Raw genomic sequence first — 24314 nt, 5'->3', positions numbered from 1 at the left:
CAGGAGGAAGCAGAAGCTAATTAATTCACTTCATGCTTTTAACGAACACAGAATTTAAATACTTACCTGTGTTTGAATACGATTCCATTTATGTCCTCTTACTCTTCCAATTATGTCATCTTACCTTCACACCAAACACAAAATTAAACTGACAAATGCTGTTTCTCATTTTGAGTTGACATGACGTCAAAAGTTTAAGCATTTAATAAAAACAAATAAAGTGTGTAATGAATAATTTAGAAGCCAAGAAATAATATTAAAGTTCTCCATGGCTAGATAACTGGTGAACTATATAGAAAAAATACTTATGTCAGTGGCAGGAGCTGCATCAATTTCTTTGCTCAATTTGTGTCATCAGTCTTATAATAAAGAGAGGCATGCATACACTTGCAATTTGGAGTGTTTTTTTTCTTCTTTTTTCGTGATTACAACATAAACTATGAGAGACATGGACAGAAAGGATATGCAATGTGAAAAGTAAACAAAGTGTAATGACAGGAATAACCTTATAAAAGACAGAACTGTAAGGAGCTGCAGGAGAGAGCAACCAGACGCTTTGCTGAAAATAAACTGCCGCTCCTTCGTTTGCTGCAGACATCAACACATGCACTCACAAAGAAACTTGCCGGCTCAGCACTTCCAAGAAGAGCAGGGCAGCTAGCTGTCAAGTATTGCTCTCTTTCTGTCAGTCACTCTGCACTCTTGGAAGCGGAAAGGTCCCTTACAAATTATGTAATTAAACACATGAATGACATGCTCTGACTGGCTGCAAATGTTTATGGAAGTTAATTCCTGGACACACAGAAAACTGGTTCTAATCAACCTAAGTTGTTACTGTTGTAATATTTATAGGCAAAGGAAAAAAGGCAAGAAAAAGACTACTTGTATGTAGTTCATAGATTTGGCCTGGCTAAGTAATGGATGTGAACCACTGTAGCAGATTTAAAAGGTTACTGTATTTAGTTTTTCCACTCATTGTCGCGTTAAGAAAGAAATGATTCTTAGCTTAAACTTTCCTCCGACAATGATTTCTGCAGCTTCTGGATTTATGAAAGCACAGCAGATGCAGGGATGATTGCATGAAGCCTCCTTCTAAACCAGCTTACATCCATTACTGCCATCTCTTTAAATTGAATTTTCATAATTGAGGGATCACCACATCTTCGATGATCCGTCTTCAAGCAGAAAAGCCAGAACCTCAGAAAAGACAATGAATTTCTATGTGAAAAAAAAACATTAAAACAAAATTTGTTTTTAATTAAATTCTTGTATTATTAATGCAAACATGAACTCATCTTTGTGACAGTAACATATTTTGAGAGTCACATCACATCCATCATCATTTCCTGAGAAAGCAACATCTTTGATCTTTGATGGCAATCTGTGACCTCCTGCCGGCACTGGGGGATGTTTGCTGCTGAGTGAAACAGCTTGGAAGAAAACAAAATTTAATTTGTGGCCGTTGTTCTTGGTCCAAAATAGCATGGGTTATTTTTTAATGTTTAGGTTTTGGTCAACGTTTCAAGGAGGAGAACATCACAAAAATTCGTCAGTTTGCTCAGTATACATATTTACACACTTTGGTTGAACAAATGGTCAATTTGATCTCTGGGAATCCTTTGTGTTTTGAACATTTAATGTCAAGAAGGGGGTTAGAATGCTAATATCTCTCTGCTTACTTGAAAATGACTTAAATCTCTCTAGAGGAAAGGTGATCTTTTCCAAAATTGTTGTCCTTTACCCCACCATTCCTATTCTCTGAATAATAAATAATTATTTTGTAGTTTGCATCATGGATGGTAGCGAGGAGAAAAGCAAGCCAGATACCAGAGTTATGTTTATTCAGGGTTAACATCATGCAGATCATGAATTTAGCATCTTGGAGGTTTTTTTGTCTAATATATATTTTTTAGAAACATCTTTAACATGTGTTCCAGTATATGTCAGTCACCTGGGATTAGAAAGTAATTAAGCAAATTTACTCAGTTTGCCTATTTACATTTACTTATACAGTGGGGCATAAAAAGGTTTTAATAGTCACCAATTCTGCAACTTGTCCGACTTAGAAAAATATAAAACGTCTGTAATGTTTATCATACTATGAAAGCATGAATGTAAAAATTTAAAAGATAACATTGGCTTTATGCGTGGCCTTGATACTCTTATCTATATTTCAAAAGAAACTACTTTATCTCTGTCACTTTAGTCATATTCTAACTGTGCAGTTTTATCGTGGAATGAAGGAGTAGGCCTATCTGCACTTTGACTCCAGGATTGCAGCTCAATGCCTTTTTTTAAACTGACAACATTTTCTAATAGATCAAATCTGCTATTTGCACTGAACTTTTCGGCTTTACACAAAAAGCATGTCCACAAAAATAAAGGGGCCAATAAAGAAGATGTCTTCTTGATAGTGATAAAGGAACCACACAGCCTGACTTTTTTCTTACAGACTCAGAGTATATCAAACAGAGACAACATGTGTGAAAACTAGTGGAAGAATGAGAATGAAGTGAAAAAAAGATGGGTTTTTTTGTTTTTTTAACTCAGACAATTTCAAAGTCAGTGTTTTATAGAATTGTTACCCTTTTTAAGCTTCTTATAGTGAATATGCCCATGAGTGTTAAAGCGCTCTGCAGATATTTGCACAGCCAGATATCTGGCTCCGTCATATTGCAGCTCAACCTCCTCTGCCTGACTCAATTATCATGTTCACACTTTAAAATGTAAAACAGTTCACAATTTCTTTTTTATTCCTGTTACCAAGGTGAAGAAAGGTACCAAAAAGAGGCCTGCAGTAATTTACTGCCATATTTACTTAAAAATGTTTTGCAGGTTTCCATTTTGTATCTGTTATTAATTATTTCCCTTTTTTGTGAGTTAAACAGGCTCCAGAAAAACAATTTTTGTCATTTATGTTAGTTATTCCTATAGATTTTAGGTAGGTTCTACATTACTTTTAGATATTTTTTAAAGTTATAAAGAGAATGTATCAACACTTCTTTGACCAATGTCTTTATTTTTTTAACTTTTTTTTTTTTAAAGGCCAGAAAAATATTAATTAGACATTTTGCAGAGAATGAACCCCTAAGCCAAACAACACAAAAGACTGTTAAGTTAGGACTGGAGTATTTTTGGTTGAAGTGAAGATATGCATTTGCTTTACAAAAAGAAACATGCTGAAAATGGACTGCAGAAACGTTTTAAAAAAATCAAATCATTTTGGTATTAATCTGTTTACATGGAATTGAATTACCAAGATAACTGTAGTCAAGAGTATAAGCAAAGATTTCTTGATATAATTCAGATATTTTAATTGTAGAGTAGGAACAGACCTTTTTCTTTTTCCATGTCAGTGGAGCTCAGCACAAAAAGGATTTGGCTCAATCTGTAACAGCAGCTCACCTCGCAGAGCTTTGCAGCAGTTAGTTATAAATTGATGCTGCTTTGTTTTTAAATGATGTTTTTCAAAGAACAATAGACTTGTGGAACACTTTGTGTTAGCCTTTTCCTTACAGGTGTGTCTCGTAAAAATCGTGGTACTGCTTAAAGCTGCTTCTGATCACCTGAATCAGGTGTGTTTCACCAAAAGCTGAAAGGGTAGAGATGTTCGGAAAAGAAGCAGAACCACAGTTCTCTTGAGGCTGGAGAGGAGCACACCTGTGAGTTGCCCCAGTTACAGGAACCAGGTTTCCTGTTAATGTGACATGAAACAACTGTTAAAACTGAAGGCAGATTAAACCCACATACTGTAGCGCATGTTAGTGTGTATATTTACACCTATCAGTCAATATTTGTAATTATCTGAATTTTTTCTACTTATATTACCCTACATCAAAATGTTAACATAAGGCTTAATGGTCATTTTCTATGTTCTCCTAATCTTGCATAGAAAACTGTTTAATTCTCTCTTTCTTGTTAAATTCTGGAGGCCTAACAACTGTTTCAGTACTTCATTCATGAAACAAATACAGCCAAGACCTGTTGATGGAGTGTCAGATGGTAAATTAATGTTTTTGTGTGAGTTTTTAAAGAATTGTTTGAATTACTGCTACAGCAATAAGGTCTGTGAACCTTCTACATCCCTTCACTGTCAAATCAACCACATTTCTAGTGCCAGAGGATTTTGCTCCAAAGCTCTTCCAAGTCAAGTTTTCCACTTCCCATTCAGTTATACGGTCCTTGAGATGAGAGGAGATTAATGTAGATCTGGCAGAGGACTGCAGACAGCCTGTGTTTTATACTTGTCCTCTAATCTTAGCATACAAGCATCCACTTTCTCTGCTCCAACCTTCAACTCTGCCAGTGTACAAGGAAGCTGACAGCAAGGATCTTTTGCATGCATGTGTGAGGCTGGGCTTTTTACTTTGCACAGCTTTTCTGTAACCCAGAGATTGAAAAGAAAAATATAAAAAACTGTTTTTAATCATATTTTGATTATTTATTTAGAGATACAGAAATATTAGCTTTAGCTCCAAATTATGAAAGCACATTACAGAAAATTAAGATTTGTTCAAAAATGCAGTGACATGAATTAGTTTGTGGTCAGGTGTCTCAGCGATGCTATTTTGGAAATTACAAACACATCCAATTGTTAATGTATTATTTAGTTATTGCTTTAACATGTGCATACGAAACTGTGTATCAACATAAACCTTTCACAAAATTCCCAGACGTTAGGTGTGGTCCTTATGGTTTTGGTATTAGAAAAATAAATAAGTAGCTAAATGCTTGAACTTTCACATAAGCTGACCTTCAAGTCTCATCTTATTTCTGTTATTATAAATGGGGCTTGTTTTGATTTTGACCTCCATGTCCTTTTTGAATGAGTGCAGAACACAGCAGATTCCCATCAACATTCTACAGATGAGCAGATGTGAACAACTATCCTTCAATTTCATCACTGTTATTGAAAACCATGCAGACAATTAAAAGCTTTTAAGATAGATGGTGAACTCACCCACCTCTGCTGATCTCATGTTATCTTGTGGCATCAGCTTTGAGAGGGTGAAGCCTTTGAACCACGCAAGCTTCTTTCTCTTTTCTGTTGTAGCATGTCAGGGGTCAAATTCAATGAAGAATTTGACTTTGTCTTGTAAAGGGGCAACAACTTCCTTAATGGAAAGAAAAACTACTCTCTGATTTAAATGCATCAATTTTATATTAAAAACTGATAGAAAAAAAGTACAACACTTTAGAAACTAAATTATCTTCTGAAGTGACCTAATCAAAAAGAAAGAACAAGATGGACACAACTGCCTTTTTTTATATTAGATTTGCAGGAAACTATAAACAATAATAAATAAACAGGTAAAGTTCAATGTTGTGTAAGTGTTTGTCTGTGTGAACAACCTAATGCAGATGACGTTCTGGTGGTCCGCTGGGTTTATACAGCCAAAAACAGCAGATTGCCTTCTGGCAAGTGTGCTGGATTTATGGTTTAGTCTCAAATGGATCGTCTGATCAGTTTCAAAAATATGAGGCAAAAATGGTGACGAGCTTCAAAATGATGAAAAAGAAAATGCACAACAGTTTTCAAAAAGATTAAGTAAATAAAATGTTGATTTTGGCACAAACTAAGTTACGTGGGGTGATTTGAGCTGTGAGAGGTGAGCTGAGCTGGTCAGCTTTTTGACCTCAGAGGAGGCCTTCCTATCAGCCAATGGCTGTAAGCACACATCTCCAGCAGATCTAACAACTTCATGTTTCATCAGAAACTGCAAAACATTTCTTTTTATATCATGTTTCTAAGTTATTTCTCTTAATTGTTCTGAGCATTTAGTGTTGTGAGGTGATACCAAAATGCATTTCATTTTGGAAATGTAAAAACACAATCATGAAGTACTTTTGCAAATTTGCATAAAGTTCAAATGAAAGTGAGTTTAGCTCAAACAAAGTTTAAACATCAACCCCAAATTCCTAATAAATAATTCATGAACTGAGAAGTTTTGACTAGTAGCAAAACATCAACTTTATGCAGTTTCTTAAGTCAAAACTTGAATTAAATTCAACACAATCAACTCTTAAAATGCAGTTTATCAACATACGGTTGAATGTCTAAACTCATGCTCAAATATGAAATTAAAATATTCATGACATCTCAAAGAACACAATAGATGTTTCACCTGCTTCCTGTTGAGATCTGTGAATAAAGTTAACTCATTTTCACGTCAGTTTATTCACAATAAACACAACAAATTAAAAGAATAAATGTTTCAGGCGTTTATTTGTGAAAAAAAGGTTTTAAGATAAAACGTTCATCTCAGCTTGTCCTTTGCAGAGTTTTTGGATGGATGCCGGTGTCGTAAAGTCATAAACCTTAAAATGAGTCTGCAGTGAATCCTTCAGTGAGGGTAACAGGGTAACAAGGAATACTTTCTTTGAAGATCTTTAAGGTAAATTACTCTTTCCGTAAATCTTTCATTGGAGTTGTACGGTGTTTTCCTCATCAAGAAATACGGTTTGGGAAGTAACAAACCTTCTGGGGCTTTGGGTCATGTTGGGACCTTTTACCATCCAAATCGTAGCCTGATCCTCAAACGTCTTGATAAGATCTCCCAAGAGGGTTTTATGGCCTTTGAATGTATTCTTGATTATAGTAGACTCACAGTTCTCCCTCAGTTTTTCATCCTTTGAGAAATCAAGTCAGAAGTAATCGTAGCATGCTACAGTGTTTTGGAGACGCTTCATTGGCTACGTTCAGCTTTCATTTAATTTCGACAGGAACAGAGATTGCTCACAAAACTCACTGCAATCAGCTAGATGGGGTGTTATTGGCTCACAGAGATTGTGAACTGTGTAATATATTTTTTGTGTCTGCAGATAATGAGTTTAGGGATAGCTTGCGCAGTCTGTTGCGTTTGTGGATGATTAGGTTTGGCTCTTCTGGTACATTTCATAAAAGATATATTTTGATGGATTAATTGTTACTTTACAAATATTTGAGGCATCTCCCAGAAACATGGTCACATCTGCTGAACAGTGCCAACTTGCTAAGAGAATAATCAGTGAAAACACCCTGTTGCTACAATTACACAAAGCCTATGATCTAAATATAAATATATGATTCTGTACCACTTTTTAAATCATCCACCCTAGCTGTAAGTTCTTAGAAACCACTTTGCATTGCTTCAGTGTATGAAATATACAAATAAAGCTGCCGTGTCCTAAAGAAAACTGCCTGCAATTTCATAGAATAGTTTGATGTAGCCAATTAAATATGCAAAATCACATTTCCATTCAGAGCTTACCAACATGTATCAAGATCCTGGAAAATATTTTAAATAATAGGTAACATTTACAAATAGGTGATCGTTTAGTAAATTATTTTTGTTTAAGAAGAACATTGTCATGACTGGCTAGGCGGGACAGACCCAGGTGCTGGAACCCGGAAGGAAAACACAAGGAAATGGTAGACCTTTAAAGGTCTACCATTTCCTTCAGACATATCCCTAATAGAAAGTAAGAGTAGTTTATCTTCTCCTGTCAACAAAAATGGATAGTGTTCTCCTTTCTTTAAAGGCTTGTTTGTTAATCTAAAAATTTTCTGTATCTGGCCCAGTGAACATGCAAAAAAATTTTTTTCGTTGACTTTAAATGTTCTGTTTTTTTAGAACGGATTACAATTTGAACATTTTAAGTAAATACCAATGCAATAAAATGAACAGTAATGTTTTGTTATCATTAATGTTTTATTTCCAGTTTTAACCAGCAAAATGTTTACACTTTTCACCAAACTGTGGTGATAATACATTATTTTTGTATTATTCAAGAGCACAAAAGAAGCAAAAGGGCTGAGTTGGTAGAAGTCACTAAACTGGGACACAGATGGACTCAAGTGAGAAATAGCAGTTTGAATTGTGACTCCTTCACATCTTCCCTGCCCTGACAGAACATTGTTTTTTTTTTTCAGAACTAAGTAAATTTTCTGTTTTCTTGGGAGAAAAAAATCCCTTGAAAACTAAAAAAAATGTTAGTCATCTTTTTCTTCTCTCACCTTCTATCTCTTTTGTCCCTGTCATTGCTTTCTATTGTTTTCTAAGTTTCATCTATGTTTGCTGGATCAGTTTGAATTTACGAGGTCACACATGAGCCGACACTTTTCTGTAAAACTCTCCTCCATCTTGGTATGACCCGCTGAGCTGCACACTAAATCAGTTGTGTCAGCTCGGCAGCTAATGAGGAATAAGGTTGAAGAACCTTGATCTTGTTCTGATGTTGAGGAGCAGAAAATACATCTTTGTAATCAGTTTTCCCCTCTTTGTTTTCCTTGCAGTCTCAACAGAAGTGCATTGTGATCTTCGCCTTGGTGTGCTGCTTCGCCGTGCTGGTGGCTTTGATTTTCTCAGCAGTCGATATTTGGGGCGAAGATGAGGATGGAATCACAGAGGAGAACTGCAGCAGGGACTGCAGGTGAACTTTAGTGACACAAACCTATTTGCTATTTTTTATGATTACAGTTCAGAAATATTTTTACATTTGTATTACTATTTTTACCTTAACATATATATTAAGGCAAATATTGAAAGTTTTTACCCATTTTAAACATTTGCTATAATGTTTACTCTTTTTTTTACATAAAATGATTAACTGCAAGAGAGCAATTACTATTTTTTAAATAAAACTTATTGTTAATACAAAGGGAAGTAAAATCACACAATCAATAAATAAAGAAAAATTATGTAGCTCTTCCTTAAAAAGCCAATAAAACAATTTTTACACTTATCTTTATTTGTTCAAACCTGTGAATAATCTGTATCACTTTAATCCTATATGTTCCCACTGATGCAACGCATGACTTTCACGGCTTAACATCTGGTGTTCACACTGAACTATTGCTATTTGATACTAGCACGTGTACCTACAGTTGGAAGAGGCCTGCGCATAATGTCACCACAGTGAGAATCTTGCAAATCTTGCTCCAGGCTTTTTCTTTTACAGCTAATACATGAAAGACTTGGTGTCGTATAATTTCAGCCGGGCAAAACTGGAATTTTGTTATTGCTCCACTATGATCGATTTTCAAACCGTTGGTACCTCCGTGAATTGAAATGGACGCAATCAAGCCGTTACTGCCAAATCCGAATCCTTGATTGGTCAAAGTTCATCCTGGTTTAACTTTCAAAAAGCCTGAAGTTTTGAACGCAGAAGCCCGAAACGTGGGTTTACGGGCATTTACATAGACCTTTTGTGGAAGCGGTCCCTTGAGGGCAGTGTGAAAGTAGCTTCAGCATTATATATGTCACGTTATATTAACAGACAGGCACCAACGTCTAATTTAGCACATTACTGATTGAACCAAGAGATTCTGAGTATTGCCATTTTCATAGCTTGCTGCAAAATAGACTTCACAGAGGTTAGTGAGGCAGGATTCCTGGATAAAACAAACAAGACAGTTTTCATAAATTCAAACTGCTGTCCTGGTGTGTTTCAACAAATAACAGAACGTTCACAGAAAGAAAATCATGTACGAACAAACTGTACAAAATGTTCCATGTAGCATATTTTGAGCTACTTCCTGTCCCAACAATGAAAATTAATGCATCATTGTTGAAAGTCTTTTGACCAAATTATGGAACTTTTTGGCAAGAATTTTAGAGTTACATGTCTTACAAAAGTGAGAATGCACTAAACAACAGTGTATATTTTATTTCAAAGAAGCTTTACTTTCCATTAAAAATACATATAAAATAAATGATTTTTTATAGTAGTTGCTCTACATTTTACAAATGTTCAAACTTATAGTGTTCAGAGTGGCTGTTTTATTCAGTGAGGGCAGAATGATTCTGTTCTAGTTTGTGTTGCGTGTTAGGAGTAGATTTAGTTTTTAATAGAGTATAGTTAAAAGCAAGATTTTCTTGCCTTATTGAAAGAACAGGTACATTTGCAGCAAAGTGTCATAAATCTTTTGGCCCCATCTTGTTGCAAACTCCTGCTGCTACCCTGAAATGATTCATTTGCTGTTCTTAAAGTTTCTTTAAACCTCACTCTGGCACATTTCTACTGTCTGCACATTTTTAACGAATGGGGGAAGAAAGAAAGAATAAGAAGAGTTGTGTAAAATCTAATTCAGTAAGTCCTGGTGGTCCAAAGGGAAAGCAGTTGAACAGCACATTTTCAGCTGATACTGCAGAGCTCCTTTTCTCTACACTTCATACTGGTTCCCCACCATTAGACATCTACTGTCACCATCTTTTTGCTCAAATTGGCCATTAACAGCCTCTCAGAGCCCTCCACCAGGCCTGCTTCTCTTCATCTGAAAGTAAAACCCGAACTTGTAAAGCTGAATGGGTCTCCTCTGAAAGACCCCTGAAGCTAAAGGCTACAATGGGAGACAAATGTGAGGTTGGAGGAAGCTAGATGGAAGAAGATTTTGAATATATTCATCAGCTGTTATTGAATCACCATGGACGACACACTCGAGCCATTGAAAATCTGTCATGTGGTAAACCTTTGTACATGGGAAAAATAAAAAAGCACACATAGAATAAGTGGAATCATCCTAAAAGCTTTGGAAAGTCAGAAGTTCACAACATTTCATGTGAGAACTGGACAAAGTGAATGTGATGTCACCCTTAGAAAATGACTCACTGGCTCGAACCAAATGAAGTCTATTCAGTCGGCATGTTTTTTGCAGTGCGGATGCAGCCATATTGGAGCCAGACGAGGGATAGGTCCAGGTCTGTCTTAGTCAGTGTTTCTATGGCAACCACTCTTGCCAATAAGGAGTGAGCTTGTTGGAAGCCCATGTGAAAGTAGGCTCGAGAAAAATTGTCAGTTAAATGTTTAGAACGGGCCCCACATCCTTTTATCCAGACATCTGATTGGTCAGTTTATAATCTGTGCAATAAATAAAATATATTATAAAAATATAAAAATATAAAAATTATTAGGATGATATTTCTCAATTAAAGTCAATGAGATTTTGGCTTCTTGGAACCATCAGGTACTTCCTATTTGGAACACTTAGTTCATTTCTCTCATACAGTCAATGGGTCACTGCTATTAAAATGAAAAATGTCACTTTTTAACATCCAAACTAGCTGCTGGCTCCATGAGAATCTCCTGGTGTACTTTAGAACCTGTAGGACATCATAGAGCAGCTTAAATTTATATAAGGTAGAGTAAGATCCCACCAGACAGTAAAGGATTTAAAATTTTCCAGTAAGTTTAAAGGGGGGGCAGCTGTGCACAAAATGCAGATAATTGTGCCATTACCTGGTAGTACTAGTCAGTACTTGAGATACACTGTTTTGTACCTGCTGAAAAATGTATTAAAACTACTTAAAACATCAAATTAAAATAATAGAGCTGCAGCCAGGATTCATAAATCTGTATTTTCTACTACTTATATTCCACTTAAAAAAAGACATATTTAGCAAAAAAAAAAACAAAAAAAAATAACAGCTTCGGGGATGTGTTTAAGGTTTCTTCCTTCTGAAGAAAAACTGAACTTTTAGATTGTGTTTTTTTTAGCCCCAAAGTCTTTGGCTGTTGTGTATTTCTTTCTGAACCTCTACATTCTACTTTACGGATAGAAAGTCTTTTTTTTCCTTCTGCTTGCACTTAGTCCTGCAATCTTAACTTTGTGGATAATGCATCATAATAAATAGAAACAGTTTTTATATTAAACAGGGATCCAACTTCCTAGATAAATAAAATGGAGTGAATTGAAATGTAAAAATGTTTCTAAAAGATAAAAGACAGTTATTTTAGTGGTAAAAAGGGTCCCATTTTTCTGAAGTGAAAACTTGCTTTTAAAAGATGCTGCAAATGATCATTGGACAATTCATACTGATGGGAATTTGAGATAAGTTCAAGTATTATACGAATTTTTTGCAATATTTTTATATGTAGTTATAGGAGAGTATAATAAATAAAAAATAAGGGTAAAAGCTAGTCATTTATTTGTGAATGATGTGTTCATGAAATAAAAAAATAGGGCAGGATGCAGTCAGTGGTGTATATTTTAACAGGGTGCTGCATGTTAGCAATTGCATTTTTAATCAATGTGTTGTTTGTGCTTTGACATGAATGACTGAATTTTAGGATTACATAACTAATTTTGCCCACAGCAAACACACTTCATAATAGAAAAGGTGATTTATTACAGTTAGACAGACATTATTAATCAGGGTGCAGTGAGGCTTGCCGGTACCCACATAGTGTAAATGTAAATGTACTTCATTAAAACCGATGCTTTTATTGCTCTTTTGTGGCATTTCTGAGTGTTAATAATGAAACTCACTGTGATTAGTTTCCTTACATTTGACCAATTAGTTAAACTTCTGCACATCACCCCTCCTTGGACTGTGGCTGCCATTGCTATTTTGTTATTAAAAAAGCTTTTTAAGGCCCTAAATTGCAGAAGTAATGACCCAGCAGCTTTTTGTTTCATTAAGTCAATTGGCCGTGCATGTGCTGCTTATTTTCGTTTAATCTGCTGTATAATGAAGACTGTTTCCTTGCATAACAAGGACAGAGAAAATAAGTTGGGGCATCTACTTTACAGTTTCAATTTTAAAAGATAAGTTATGATTTCCCTTCTCATAATGGGCTGCACAGTGGTTAACGCGCTTGCCTTACAGCGGGAAAACCATGGTTCAAATCCCTGTGTGCGTGGAGTTTGTATGTTCTCCCCAGGATTTTTAGGCAACCTGGTCCAAAAACATGCAGACTGGTGATGTGTCCAGGGTGGGAAAGGCTCTAGCAACCATGTGACCCTGAAAGGATTATAGCCGGTTAAGAAAATGGATGGATGGCATTTTCATAGTAAGACAAATATCTCCTTAGGCTAAAAAGAGAAAAATATTTTGGTTTCTCATGTTTATCTCTCTGATTGGATATGCATCACACCGGCATATGTTATTGCTAGTCTGGTGCAACACTTGTGCTCGCAATAATCTGGGATCAGGTGGCTCGTAAAAGCAGTGACCTACAGCTGCTTAGTGAAAGAAAAGGCACGTTTCTGCGACACTGAACACTGGTTAATCTATGAAACCTGTAAAAGTGAAATTATTAGAAATTGTGTTCATTTCTTTCAAAGTACTTTTTCTTCAGAGCTATCACCAGTACATTGACAACAAAGATGTTAATAGCAAAACGCATCATGAAGATTATGTTATGAAATTATTCATTAAAGAAAGACCGACGTGTTTTTGGTGTTTTTTACACGTTCTTGTAGCATTTTTATCATGATGGAAGGTATGTATAAAGAAAATTAAGCTTATAATTGCATTTCTGAATATTTAATTATTCAAATTGTTGTGAATCAGGAGCAGACCAAAAAATGGCATTTGCAAAGGAGCTTGTTTGTGACATTGAAAACACACTGGGTAGGCCACAAGCTGACAACTCTGAGTTACGGGAGATGGTAGAGGGGCTTCTGGTTCTATGGTCTGGTTCTATGGTCTATCCTACATGTTTTTCATTCTTTTGAGTTGTGTCTCTATTTTTTCTTCAATCCTTTAGTTCTGACAAACATTCATATAGCTCATTCTGTAAGGCTTGTTCGTGAATACTGTGTTGTTTACCATATTTTTTTTTATAATACAAAGGCAGGAACATTTTTAAATTTAGTTTAAACCTGTGCTTATGGTCTGGATTATTGCCAAATAATAAAATACATTGACATGATCCAGCTGTGCTCATCTCACAAAATAGGACTTTGTGTATCAGTAATTATTCAGGAAGCTTGTACTTTCAGTCACACTCTGTCTTTTTGCTTCACATGGACATGTTCTCTTACACACAAACTCCTGACATGGAGTTTACACAACTGCTTTCCTGGCTGGTGAGCCTGAATCGCACTCATGACTGCACAGATGGGTCACAAAGGGAGAAGCAGCCATGGCGCAGGCAAACTGCATAAATCAATAAATCTTCAGCAGATGAAACGGTTGCTGCCTTCCTGTTTTCTTCTGTGTTAATGCCAAGCCCTGTCTGGCTGTATAAGCCAGTGAGAATGACTATTCATCTTATGTCTCAGCTGGTACAGGAGACTCAGTGGATTCGTCTTACAATCAGATTAGCTGCTCTTCCTCTTCTGCTTTCCCTCCATCCTTATTTTATCAGTGTGAGGGATTTTGTCCTGTTTTCTGTTCAACTCATGCAGGCGGTGAATGGTAGCGCCTCTTTGATTACAGCTCTAACTTTTTTCTTCAAGACCTTCTAACTGACATATGGGTTAATAACAGCAGTTATGCCACCCTTGGTACCTTAAGAGCTGGTTTCGCCTTGAAATTCTTCCAATATCTGCCTCACTAAGCATATTGACTTCCATTCCCATGAAAGGATATTGGCATGTTATGATCACAGTGGGTGACACAGGTCACAGTTTGACCTTTGGCCATTTTCCAATCACTGACTTGGCTTTACTTGAGCTGGAAATAACATTTCAAAGTGAGATTGGACAACTGGCCTCCCAATGTGATTCCGTTCTTTCATGACCTGCAGGACACACTCCCACCAGCATATCTTTAATTATTAGACCCTGAGGTGTCACTCTTTGGCTGACTCAGTGGTCTGGCTTTTCAGGGCAGCTGCTTCACAGGATGAAATGAGTCCAGATTCAGGATGAGTCCCACACAAAATCAAACTACAAAGAAATCACAACCAAAAAAGGGTGTTGAGAAAAACCCATTTTAATGCTGTGATCAGATCAAACTTTTATTGTAAAGCTCTTTTCATACACTCTTAACACAAAGTGCTTTACATAGTAAAAACAATTTTCAATCCAAAAACCAGAAGCAAAAAACAAAGACCTTTACACAAACACAAAAATAAGAAAACACAATGCCCACAACCCTTCAGACTTCCACACACAAACACATTAAATCATAAAAAGATGCACATTTGTCAATCTAGCTGGATATTGATGTGGGGAAATTATATTTGACTGGATTATTTAACTCTGGACAGTTAAAATCCTAACCTGCATACCTGTTTTCTGTCCCTGCTTCATGTTATTCAAGGTCACAGAGGTTTTCTGGTGCTCATCCCTTCAGGAGGCACCTTGAGCAAGTTGCCAGTGTCACAGCAGGGCACACAGACACAACCACACTGACCAAAAGCAAAGGTTGTTCGTTGTACTTTTAGTTAGGTTAATTTAATTGCTAAAAATTGAATACTATCATAAAAACCATCATGTTTACTTATCACGTCACGTGTTTGAGGCCAAGCAATTCAGATCTATCTGCATGTCTATTTTTTTAAACAATACAGATACAGTTCACACATGAATAACAAAGGGGGCTGTGCAAACTTAATATTAAGTATAGCTTTATAATTTTGTATCAAGAGAATTCTCCTGGTAATAAACCATAACTTTAGGTTTCTTACCCAATGCTGAAGTTGAAAAATATAGAAATAAAATGAGTAACAATGTTGCTGCTTTTATTTAAATGGATGACTATGATATTTATATTTCCATTGAACTGATTCATCTTACAGTATTATACATGATTATTTAAGCACCAACTACATCTTTGTTTGATCCAGGCAGTTAATTTAATGGCAGAATTAATCATAATGACATAGTAACTTATATTAATAGATTTATGGATGTACTGCAGAGGTGTGATTATCTTTGAACGCCCTGCTGAGTTAATTGATGAAAGATCTGTTCCGGCCTGAAACTAACATCCTTAAAATCATGCTAAGGAGTTTGGGATTACAAGAACAAAGCTATACTCTGTATTTGGCATGAAGCTACGTACATACCACCCTCGAAACACGCATTCAAGCTGCCATTTCCAGTGAAAGTCTGTGTAAAAATGCATGTTTCGGGCTGTTTAAAACTCTTCTGTTCACATGTAATGATGCACGTTTTTATGATCGTTTTCTGGGCTCTGTATACAAAACGCATGGCCATTGAAAGTGCATTGCCAGCTAAACGAGGTCGAACTTTGACCAATCAGGTACTCGGAAACTCACCAAACTCAGAGCATGACTGATTTATCTGGTGAGCCCACATACGGCAACAAGCCTGATGACATTTGCGTTTGTTTTTCAAATAAAGATAAACCAACGCCACTCTCCTGACATGATGGTACAGTAATCCATATCCACCATTGCAAGGACGCTAGCAAAAAAACAAGCCATTTGCATTTGATGCCTAATTTGCAAGATTTGCACTGCTTCAGCATTTCATATCAAACCTCTTCCAACTGTAGGTGGCGGACAGGCGCTAGTAAACAGTAGGAAAATAAAAAAGAAGAAGAAAGCGCCCCTTCCTGCTTGTCCAGTGTGTACACAATGGGCTAAACACTTGTTCAAGATAATGTGTCAAATGCCCAGGGTGTACATAGCCTAAGATGTAGAAATCTCTGTTCTTAAGGGTACCAGTAAAGGTTTCTTGGATCCAAGAATTAAATCAACTGCCTGAAGCCAGCTTTTCATCCAAGCTTTTAAAAAAGCTTATCTGAAAGGCTAATTCAATTTTTATATCTCTTTTTTAATAATCTGGAAGCAGAAGTAAAAGTCTAAGTTGGAGGGAGCAGGTGTGTGATAGCTATAGTTCCTGCATAATAGCTGAGCTCTGAGTGGATGCAGATGCAGGGTTTACACAGGTAATCCACTGATGACTTCACTGTTTGTGCCTCTGCCATTTACAGAAAGTCTGGAAAAGTAGGAGACATGTTTCTTTTAAAAAACATTAAAGAGAAAACCCACTATAGGGATGAACATTTTCCCTCCATTTACTTTTAGCTTCAAGTTACAGTTGATGGTAAATACGTTGATGCATTTTCAAAGATTCAGCCATAAATGTGCACTTCCATCAAACTAATATAGATTTCATCTGTAGTAGTGTTACACTGCTTAAGCAAAACATGTGATAATGGGCTGGATGCAGCCACAGCAAATCCTCCAAAACTGCTAGTGCTGGAATACAATTTATCAGGTGATAGAACAGGGAGTAGTGTATCTGTGAAACAAACAAGCATACAGCAGCAATGTGTCACTTTTCACTGAGGAGCTGTAATAGAATCAGTGTTGTTCCCTGCTCTGCACACTAGTCTTCTATTATTCACAGCTTGTGCCAAAGGAAAAGTTGCACAATTGAGCTGCCTTCATGGCACCTAAGGACATGTCTGCAACTAGAAACTTGATTTCTCTTCATGAGCTACTAATCCAGACAAAAAGGACTTAGAGTGAAATTCTATTTTTATAAGGTCTTCAAAAGAACAACACTTTAGTTCAATATTTTGTTACAACCCATCTTGTAAAAAATTATTGTTTGAAAAACTAAATACTTGAAATTATTTTCTGTTTTTTCTTATAAAAGTTTTTTGGTTGAGCTCAGTGTTAATTAACATTGTGTTTTATTCTTTAAAGGTAGCCTTGTTCTCCTTATCTTTTACAGTGTAGTGCTGGTGGAGAACATTCCAGAGGACATCTCTTTCTTAGACAATAGCACATCACACCTCCCTCTTTCAGTTGGCCTCCACCACCTACTGGATCAAGCCGTGCGAGTTGTGGAGATCGTTTCCCCAGACTGGCTTCTTAACTGCTCTGAGAATGAATCCAGCTTCCACCCTTCTGCAAAACAGGTAAAACTGTTACTGGAACATTTATTTCTTAAGTGCCCTTATGCAAAAGCAGTTATTTCCAAATCAATGCCCACTATTCAAACAAAACTTTATTTTTAAAAATGAAGAATTAAAAATTTAAAATAACAAAATTGGTCAGGCATTTACCTTTTGCAAAAACTGATACAAGATAAGCCTTTAGGTGGACTTTTTAAATAGGTGTAGTTTTTGGCAAATCCTATGGACATCTATGAAGTATTCCTATAAATTTAGTTACTTTCCAGTAAAAATAAAGCAAAAGATATGTTTTTTCAAGTCCTGTGAATCACTTTATATGTACTTATATGTTCTTTCCATATGTTATATAGTGTAATATACTTTATTTAACAAAAAAAAAAAATATATTAAAAAGCATGTACCCAAGCAATTAAAATCCTACTTTTTAACTCTAATGCATGTAATTGGGATAAAATGAAAAGGTTCATTTACAGGAATAGTTTAACACTAAGCTTAGATAAAAACAAAGCAGGCTCACATTTCAATACATGTGCAGATTATGAGGGTTTATATAAAATTGGTGCAACATTTAATGACAAAATATGCTGCAAGTCCCATACAAAGTATTTTTAGTTTAAAATATGAAGCATTAGATTAGTTCCAACAAGTTGCCAGTGTCACAGCAGGGCACACAGATACACAACCACACTGACAAAAAAAAAGATTGTTCGTTGTGCTTTTAATTAGGTTAATTTAATTGCTAAAAATTGAATATATCATAAAAACCATCATGTTTACTTATCAGGTCACATGTTTGAGGCCAAGCAATTCAGATCTATCTGCATGTCTATTTTTTTAAACAATACAGATACAGTACACACATGAATATCAAAGGGGGCTGTGCAAACCTAACATTAAGTATAGCTTTATAATTTTGTATCAAGAGAATTCTCCTGGTAATAAACCATAACTTTAGGTTTCTTACCCAATGCTGAAGTTGAAAAATATAGAAATAAAATGAGTAACAATGTTGCTGTTTTTATTTAAATGGATGACAATGATATTTATATTTCCATCGAACTGATTCATCTTACAGTATGATACATGATATTTTCTGAACAAGTTCCAACAAAAGCTAAGTACCTCTTGGAGAATAAGTCACATTATTTTCTGTACTACTTGTTAGTTTTACCACATGTGAGTTATAATTTTGAGGTTTGGGGAAATTCTAATAAAAGCTTATTGAATCCATTTTTTGCTGAAAAGAGACATTCAGATAAGTTACATGGCTGGATTTGGGGACCACACTAATCCACTTTTTTGACATTTTAATATATTTATAATATCCATGAAACTCGATCTGCTTTGCAAATGTTCAAAGCCAGAGAGAAAACCAGAGAACGAACTGATAATGTAGTGCAACAGAGATAGAAGTTATAATTTCTCAACTTTAAAATCTGAGGAACGAGAAGTACTATGAAAAGATTTACTATTTCATGCAGTGCAGTAAAACTGAAACAAATTGGATTTGGAAATCAAATAATCTTCAAACATCAAACAGTTCAAATATCAGCAGTGGGGTGAGTTACTGAATAAGTACAGGCAACAATGAGATTGAATCTCAAGATTATGACTAAATATAGAGGAAAATAATCTCATAGCCTTAGACATCATGGCCTTGGTTTAGCGCGTATTATATTATATATTATTTAAACGTATTATACCTGTATAATCAAATGGTTAAGCTAGAAATGTTCTTAAATCACGGCTTTCTGTTGCAGAAAATACATATCTCCCCCATCTAAATATATTTTTCCAAATGGTATTGCATTATGATGTTAATCAAATGTGTGCATGTAAGCTAATGCGGTCGGGCTATTACAGTTCTAAAGGGTATTGATTTTAAATATAGCTTGTCTTTGTTTTCATGGTCACACGTTTTCCATGTATTATTGCGCTGTGGAGAGATGGAGGTTGCAGGATGCTTTAAAACAGCAACTACCTAAACTTTATCTGCATGTTAGGAATGATTTGTTTGCTGTGTTTGTCTCAGGGCATGGCTTTGCTGTCAAAGCTGCAGGAGCTGAAAACCAAAAGAATCCAGCTGAGGATATCTAGTGGGCTTAGCAAGTCGACTGAGCTGGACACACTCGTCAAACATGGTTAGTGACCTGTCTTTGCTTTTTGTCCCCTATTCATGTGCAGTTTGACATTTTGTGGCTTTGCTCCTATTGTTTATGTCAACATGATTTTTCCATCCTCCTCCCTTCTCTAAATGATGTTTTTTTTCCTTCTTTTCTTGTCTTTGCCTTGAATTATCTGATGTTTTAACCTACTTTTGCCACCTTCTTACTTGAATCTATAGATGCTGAGGTTCACTATGTGAACATGACAGCACTGACCAAAGGAAACCTCAGCTCATCCTTTTGGGTGGTTGACCGGACACATTTCTACATTGGGAGTGCCAGCATGGACTGGAGATCTCTGGCAACAGTAATGTAGACACACTGCACACAGCAAACACAAAAATCCTACTAGAAATTGAACAATAAATTAAGTTTATTTTTCTGTCTTTTTAAAATGCATGGCACAACATTGAGCATACGCGCAAGCACCTTTGAATTAAATTATTCCTCTATGACAGTCATTGTGACGATTCGATGTCTAGATTTAGATTTTACATGTTTGGCCTTGGGATTTATAAATTATTCTTTAACAAAAAGGAATTTATCATTTACTAATTTTTTGCTCTGAAAAACTCAAAACCACAGCATCTTTTTTGGTCCAGCCCGATCTCTGCTTGACATGTTTTGACTTTTGATAGATGTAGGTCTTTAATTTAAAGCTAATTTTTTTATTGTCTTTTTGTTGTTTCCTGCTGTTAAATGTTTTTCCTTTGACCAGTTAATTTCTTGGAATGTAAAATCCTACAACATCTATACCCCTTTACATTCACTTCAGTCAGGAGTTTTGGACACCAGTGTTACCAATTTTTTGTTTGCTCACAATATTAGTCTGTAGCAACATTATGAACAATGCCTGCCATATTTCTCAGTGTAGCATTTTTGTTAGACATTTGGTTGTGACTCCAGCCTTCCCCTATCCTTGAAATGTTGGCAAATCCAATGCATTCTGGGGGGTTTTAAGGAACGATGAACCTAATTTTTTTTTGGAAGTCTCTATCCTCTTTGCTCTGAACAAATGTTCCTTACACTTGTGCAAATGAATGAATCTTAGTCCTGAAGAGCTCCCCTTCACTTTGCCTCCTGGAATAGAGCTTTCCCTTCACTGACTGTTGTCTTCCACACTCTGCTTTGCTGAACACACCTGATCCCAGTAATCCAAGGCTCTTTGATAGCTGCAAGACAGCGAAGGAGCTTAGCTTATATTTTTCTATTTGCAGCAACTCCAGTGAAACCTACTTTTTAATTAAAAAGGGATTTTGTTCATTTTGTCTCTTCATCGTCTTTCCCACAACAGAAGATTTTTTTCCCGTTTTTTTCCCTTAAATCTTGTTATCGTCACAGTTTAAAGTTCATATGTGGTCATTTCAACCATCAGGAAGTGGCTATGTTACTGTTGGGTTTCATGTATTTTTCATCCTCGCTAAACTTGCAATGGGATGATTTTCCTTTTTGATTGAGTTTGTAAAGAAGTCACGGTAAACATAAATTGCAACTTACTAGAGCATAAGTGGTTGGGTAAAGATAGAACGGGTAATTTAGATTAGAAGATGCAAAATTGGGACATTAAATGTAGAAATGCTACAGAAAGGGACAAAGTGAAACAAATACAGACCTCACTTTGAATTAGCTTCAAAGACCTAGTGTTTTGTTGCATGGATTTCTTCATTTTCACTGAAAATGAGTAGATTGTCAAAAGTTTTTGCTGTTTTTTGGTACTTTTCATCCATGACATCAGAAAAAAAAGGCAGAATTAGAAAGAGCTAAACAAGTTTGTGTCATTTTTATGCTGTACTTTAATGACAAATGTTTGTTTGTTTCATCTGCAGAGAAAGGAGCTTGGTGTGTTGGTATACAATTGCAGCTGTCTTGCTCTGGATCTGCACAAATTGTTCAGCCTTTACTGGGGACTGGAGTATAAGGAGTTCATCCCTTCCTTCTGGTCCAAGCGTCTCTTCGCTCTCTTCAATAGAAACGCTCCACTGAATCTGACACTGAACAAAACAAAAATGACAGCTTACATTTCTGTAAGTGCAGAGGCTTATTTTTCAATTTAGCTTGAAGCTTATTTTGGACAGTGTTTTTTAGGTGTCTAGATAAGACACTAAGTAAATTCTGAAAAAAGGGGGACGTGATCCTGTTAGATTGGATGTAAATATGAGTCTGCTATGTCAAAATTTTGCATTTTAGAGCATGTGACTTTGACGTGCTAAGTTTTCATTGAAATAAATTCCACCAGTCAACTAGATTGTTGTTGAGAATATTTAAGAAGGTTCTAAATATTCATTCAAACAATAGAAAATAATTACAACAACAAAGTCCTAGAGATAATTAAAATCTCAAAAAGACCAATTCTGCTTAGTGTAAATAAATAATGCGCAAGCTGTTATTTAATGGCTATTCCAGGACATGTGACTTGAAGACATTTTTGACAGAGTACTTTTTCAGGATGTTGTGTGTTTTCCTCTGTAGGATGAGTGATCATCATGTCATCTGACCAGGAAATACTTGATTTTGCTGTCATGTTTCGCATGATAAATATAAAAACAAAAGCACCACTTAAGCAACCATTTCAGGCTAGCTACTGCTCATAAACTGAAAACCAAATCTAAACCCTGATACCTTTCCAAAAGTACAAATTAGTTACAGGCAATTCTCACTTTGACAAACAATAAGATGATGACACGAGTGAAAAAGTAATTCTGGTTATTGCTAAATCACAGTCTCAGTGATGACAAACATTAATTGGTTATCTCTAGTTATACGTACTTTTTGTGAGGGTATGTCACAGTGAGCTGCTTTGAATCATTTGACCTCCAATCTCACTTTTAATTACCTCCTGTTCTGTTCACAGAGCTCCCCAGATGTCTTCATCCCTAAAGATCGTAGTAGTGATCTTGAAGCCATTTCCAGGGTCATCCAGGAAGCACGTCGTTTCATATACATCTCCATCACTGATTACCTTCCTCTCAATGCCGACAACGCTCAAAGGTTAGAGCCACTATTCCAATCATACTGAGTTAGCATGCACCAATAAGGAGGTTGAATGTCTCACTTTGATTCAAGTGATTAAAGACTGGGCCTTGCTGCATGCCTGTGTTTCTCTGTCTCTCTTCTGTCTGTGTGCCAAGGTACTGGTCTCGTATTGACGGTCTCATAAGAGAGGCTCTGATCTTGAGGAGGGTGCGCATCCGCATTCTGATAAGTTGCTGGGAAAAAACGCATCCACTTACAATGAACTTCATCTGGTCCCTGAAGAGTCTGTGCATGGAGCAGGCCAACTGCTCGCTGGAGGCAGTAAGTTCAAAGTCAAAGGGGAAATTTTCAATATTATGGCAACATTTTATCAGTACTTACTGCATCACTGTGGGATTGTGTTTGTCTGCGCAGAAGTTTTTTAATCCCAGAGTCCAAAGGGATGACAGTCTGGAAGGAATAAACCACAACAGATTTATGGTGACAGAGAGAGCTATTTATTTAGGTGAGCCTACTTTTTTTATACTTTGTGTGTTAGATTTTAAGTGAAGTTTCAGCCTAATTTAAGAAAGAAAAATTCCAACATTTGAAACCAGTACAGCTTAACATCAGAGAGCACTTTGACTTTTCAATTTTAACCGGTGCAATATTAGCAATGTTGGAGCTATCTACAGTTTTGATCCAGATGCCAGCTCGGACAAGCAAAACGAAGACAAACATTGATCTATTTGTCAGCAAGTGGATTCATCAGAATGAAGAGGACCAGGGAGCTCAGAGCCTGCAGATTATAGTTTCTATGTAACAACTACAAGCTTTTTCAAACAACACTTTTTCATTTGCCCCTGCTTCACAACAATTTGAATAAGGAAATGCTTGAGAAACATGGAACAATAACATGTTAAAAACACCAAAAACATGATTTTCATTGGAGTGGGTCATTTAGCATGCTTGGAGCTTGTGTTCATGCTTGGCCACTTGAAAACAATATTTTTTAAATCTATAACAGTGGTAAAGAATCAAAAACAATTGCTTGATCTATCTATCTAAGTTTTGTCTAATCCACCATAGTTACAAATCTATCAGAGCAGGCAGATTTAAAAGGATGTGCTAAACTCAAATATTTTGAATCTTGCAACTGTGAAAAGTCTTGGAGTGAGTTCAGCATATCTTTGCCTAACTTTTTTGTATCAAAACTGTCTTTTCCTTTTTTTTAACAATTTTCTAGATCATCTCATTTGAATCTGTAGAGTTGTTTGCTCCTGTCATTTATTTGTTGTATTTGGAATTCTAAAAGTGAGCATAAAATAGTTCATCTTCTTTGTTGATCAGCATTTTTCTGCATCTTTATCCAGTTATGAGCAAAGATGGGTGTGGGAACCAAGCCTGTGCACATGCAGACAAGTATCTTCTTTGCCTCTTAACCCCTTCTTAACCCCTTGCCACACAAATCATTTACCTCCATCTAATTATATATTGAGTGTTCTCGTTATTCACACCAACCACTTGCATGTCTTCTTTCATTACACCCATGATTTTCCTCTGGGCTTATTTCCTGGAAAATTCAACCTCAACATCTTTGACTAACACAATTACTGTCCCTTCTCTGAACTTGTCTAAACTTTCTCAGTCT

The 24314-nt window shown here is 36.0% G+C and overlaps 1 protein-coding gene across 2 annotated transcripts in view; it reads left to right on the top strand.

Moving 5' to 3' along the window:
- Window positions 1-24314, top strand: part of LOC101156763 (inactive phospholipase D5) — a 63658-nt gene that overhangs the window by 34632 nt on the left and 4712 nt on the right. For both annotated transcript variants that reach the window (XM_078931893.1, XM_011484304.4), the window contains exons 2-9: window positions 8276-8412; window positions 17363-17549; window positions 19579-19687; window positions 19891-20018; window positions 21538-21735; window positions 22563-22699; window positions 22840-23005; window positions 23099-23189. In XM_078931893.1, the coding sequence (XP_078788019.1) occupies window positions 8276-8412; window positions 17363-17549; window positions 19579-19687; window positions 19891-20018; window positions 21538-21735; window positions 22563-22699; window positions 22840-23005; window positions 23099-23189 (1153 nt within the window). The remainder of the gene's footprint in view (window positions 1-8275; window positions 8413-17362; window positions 17550-19578; window positions 19688-19890; window positions 20019-21537; window positions 21736-22562; window positions 22700-22839; window positions 23006-23098; window positions 23190-24314) is intronic.

This window comes from Oryzias latipes, chromosome 15, assembly GCF_053564925.1.
Source record: "Oryzias latipes strain Hd-rR chromosome 15, Olatipes_Hd-rR_3.1".
NCBI classification, from domain to species: domain Eukaryota; kingdom Metazoa; phylum Chordata; class Actinopteri; order Beloniformes; family Adrianichthyidae; genus Oryzias; species Oryzias latipes.
This window is presented reverse-complemented; position numbering and strand designations above follow the sequence as displayed.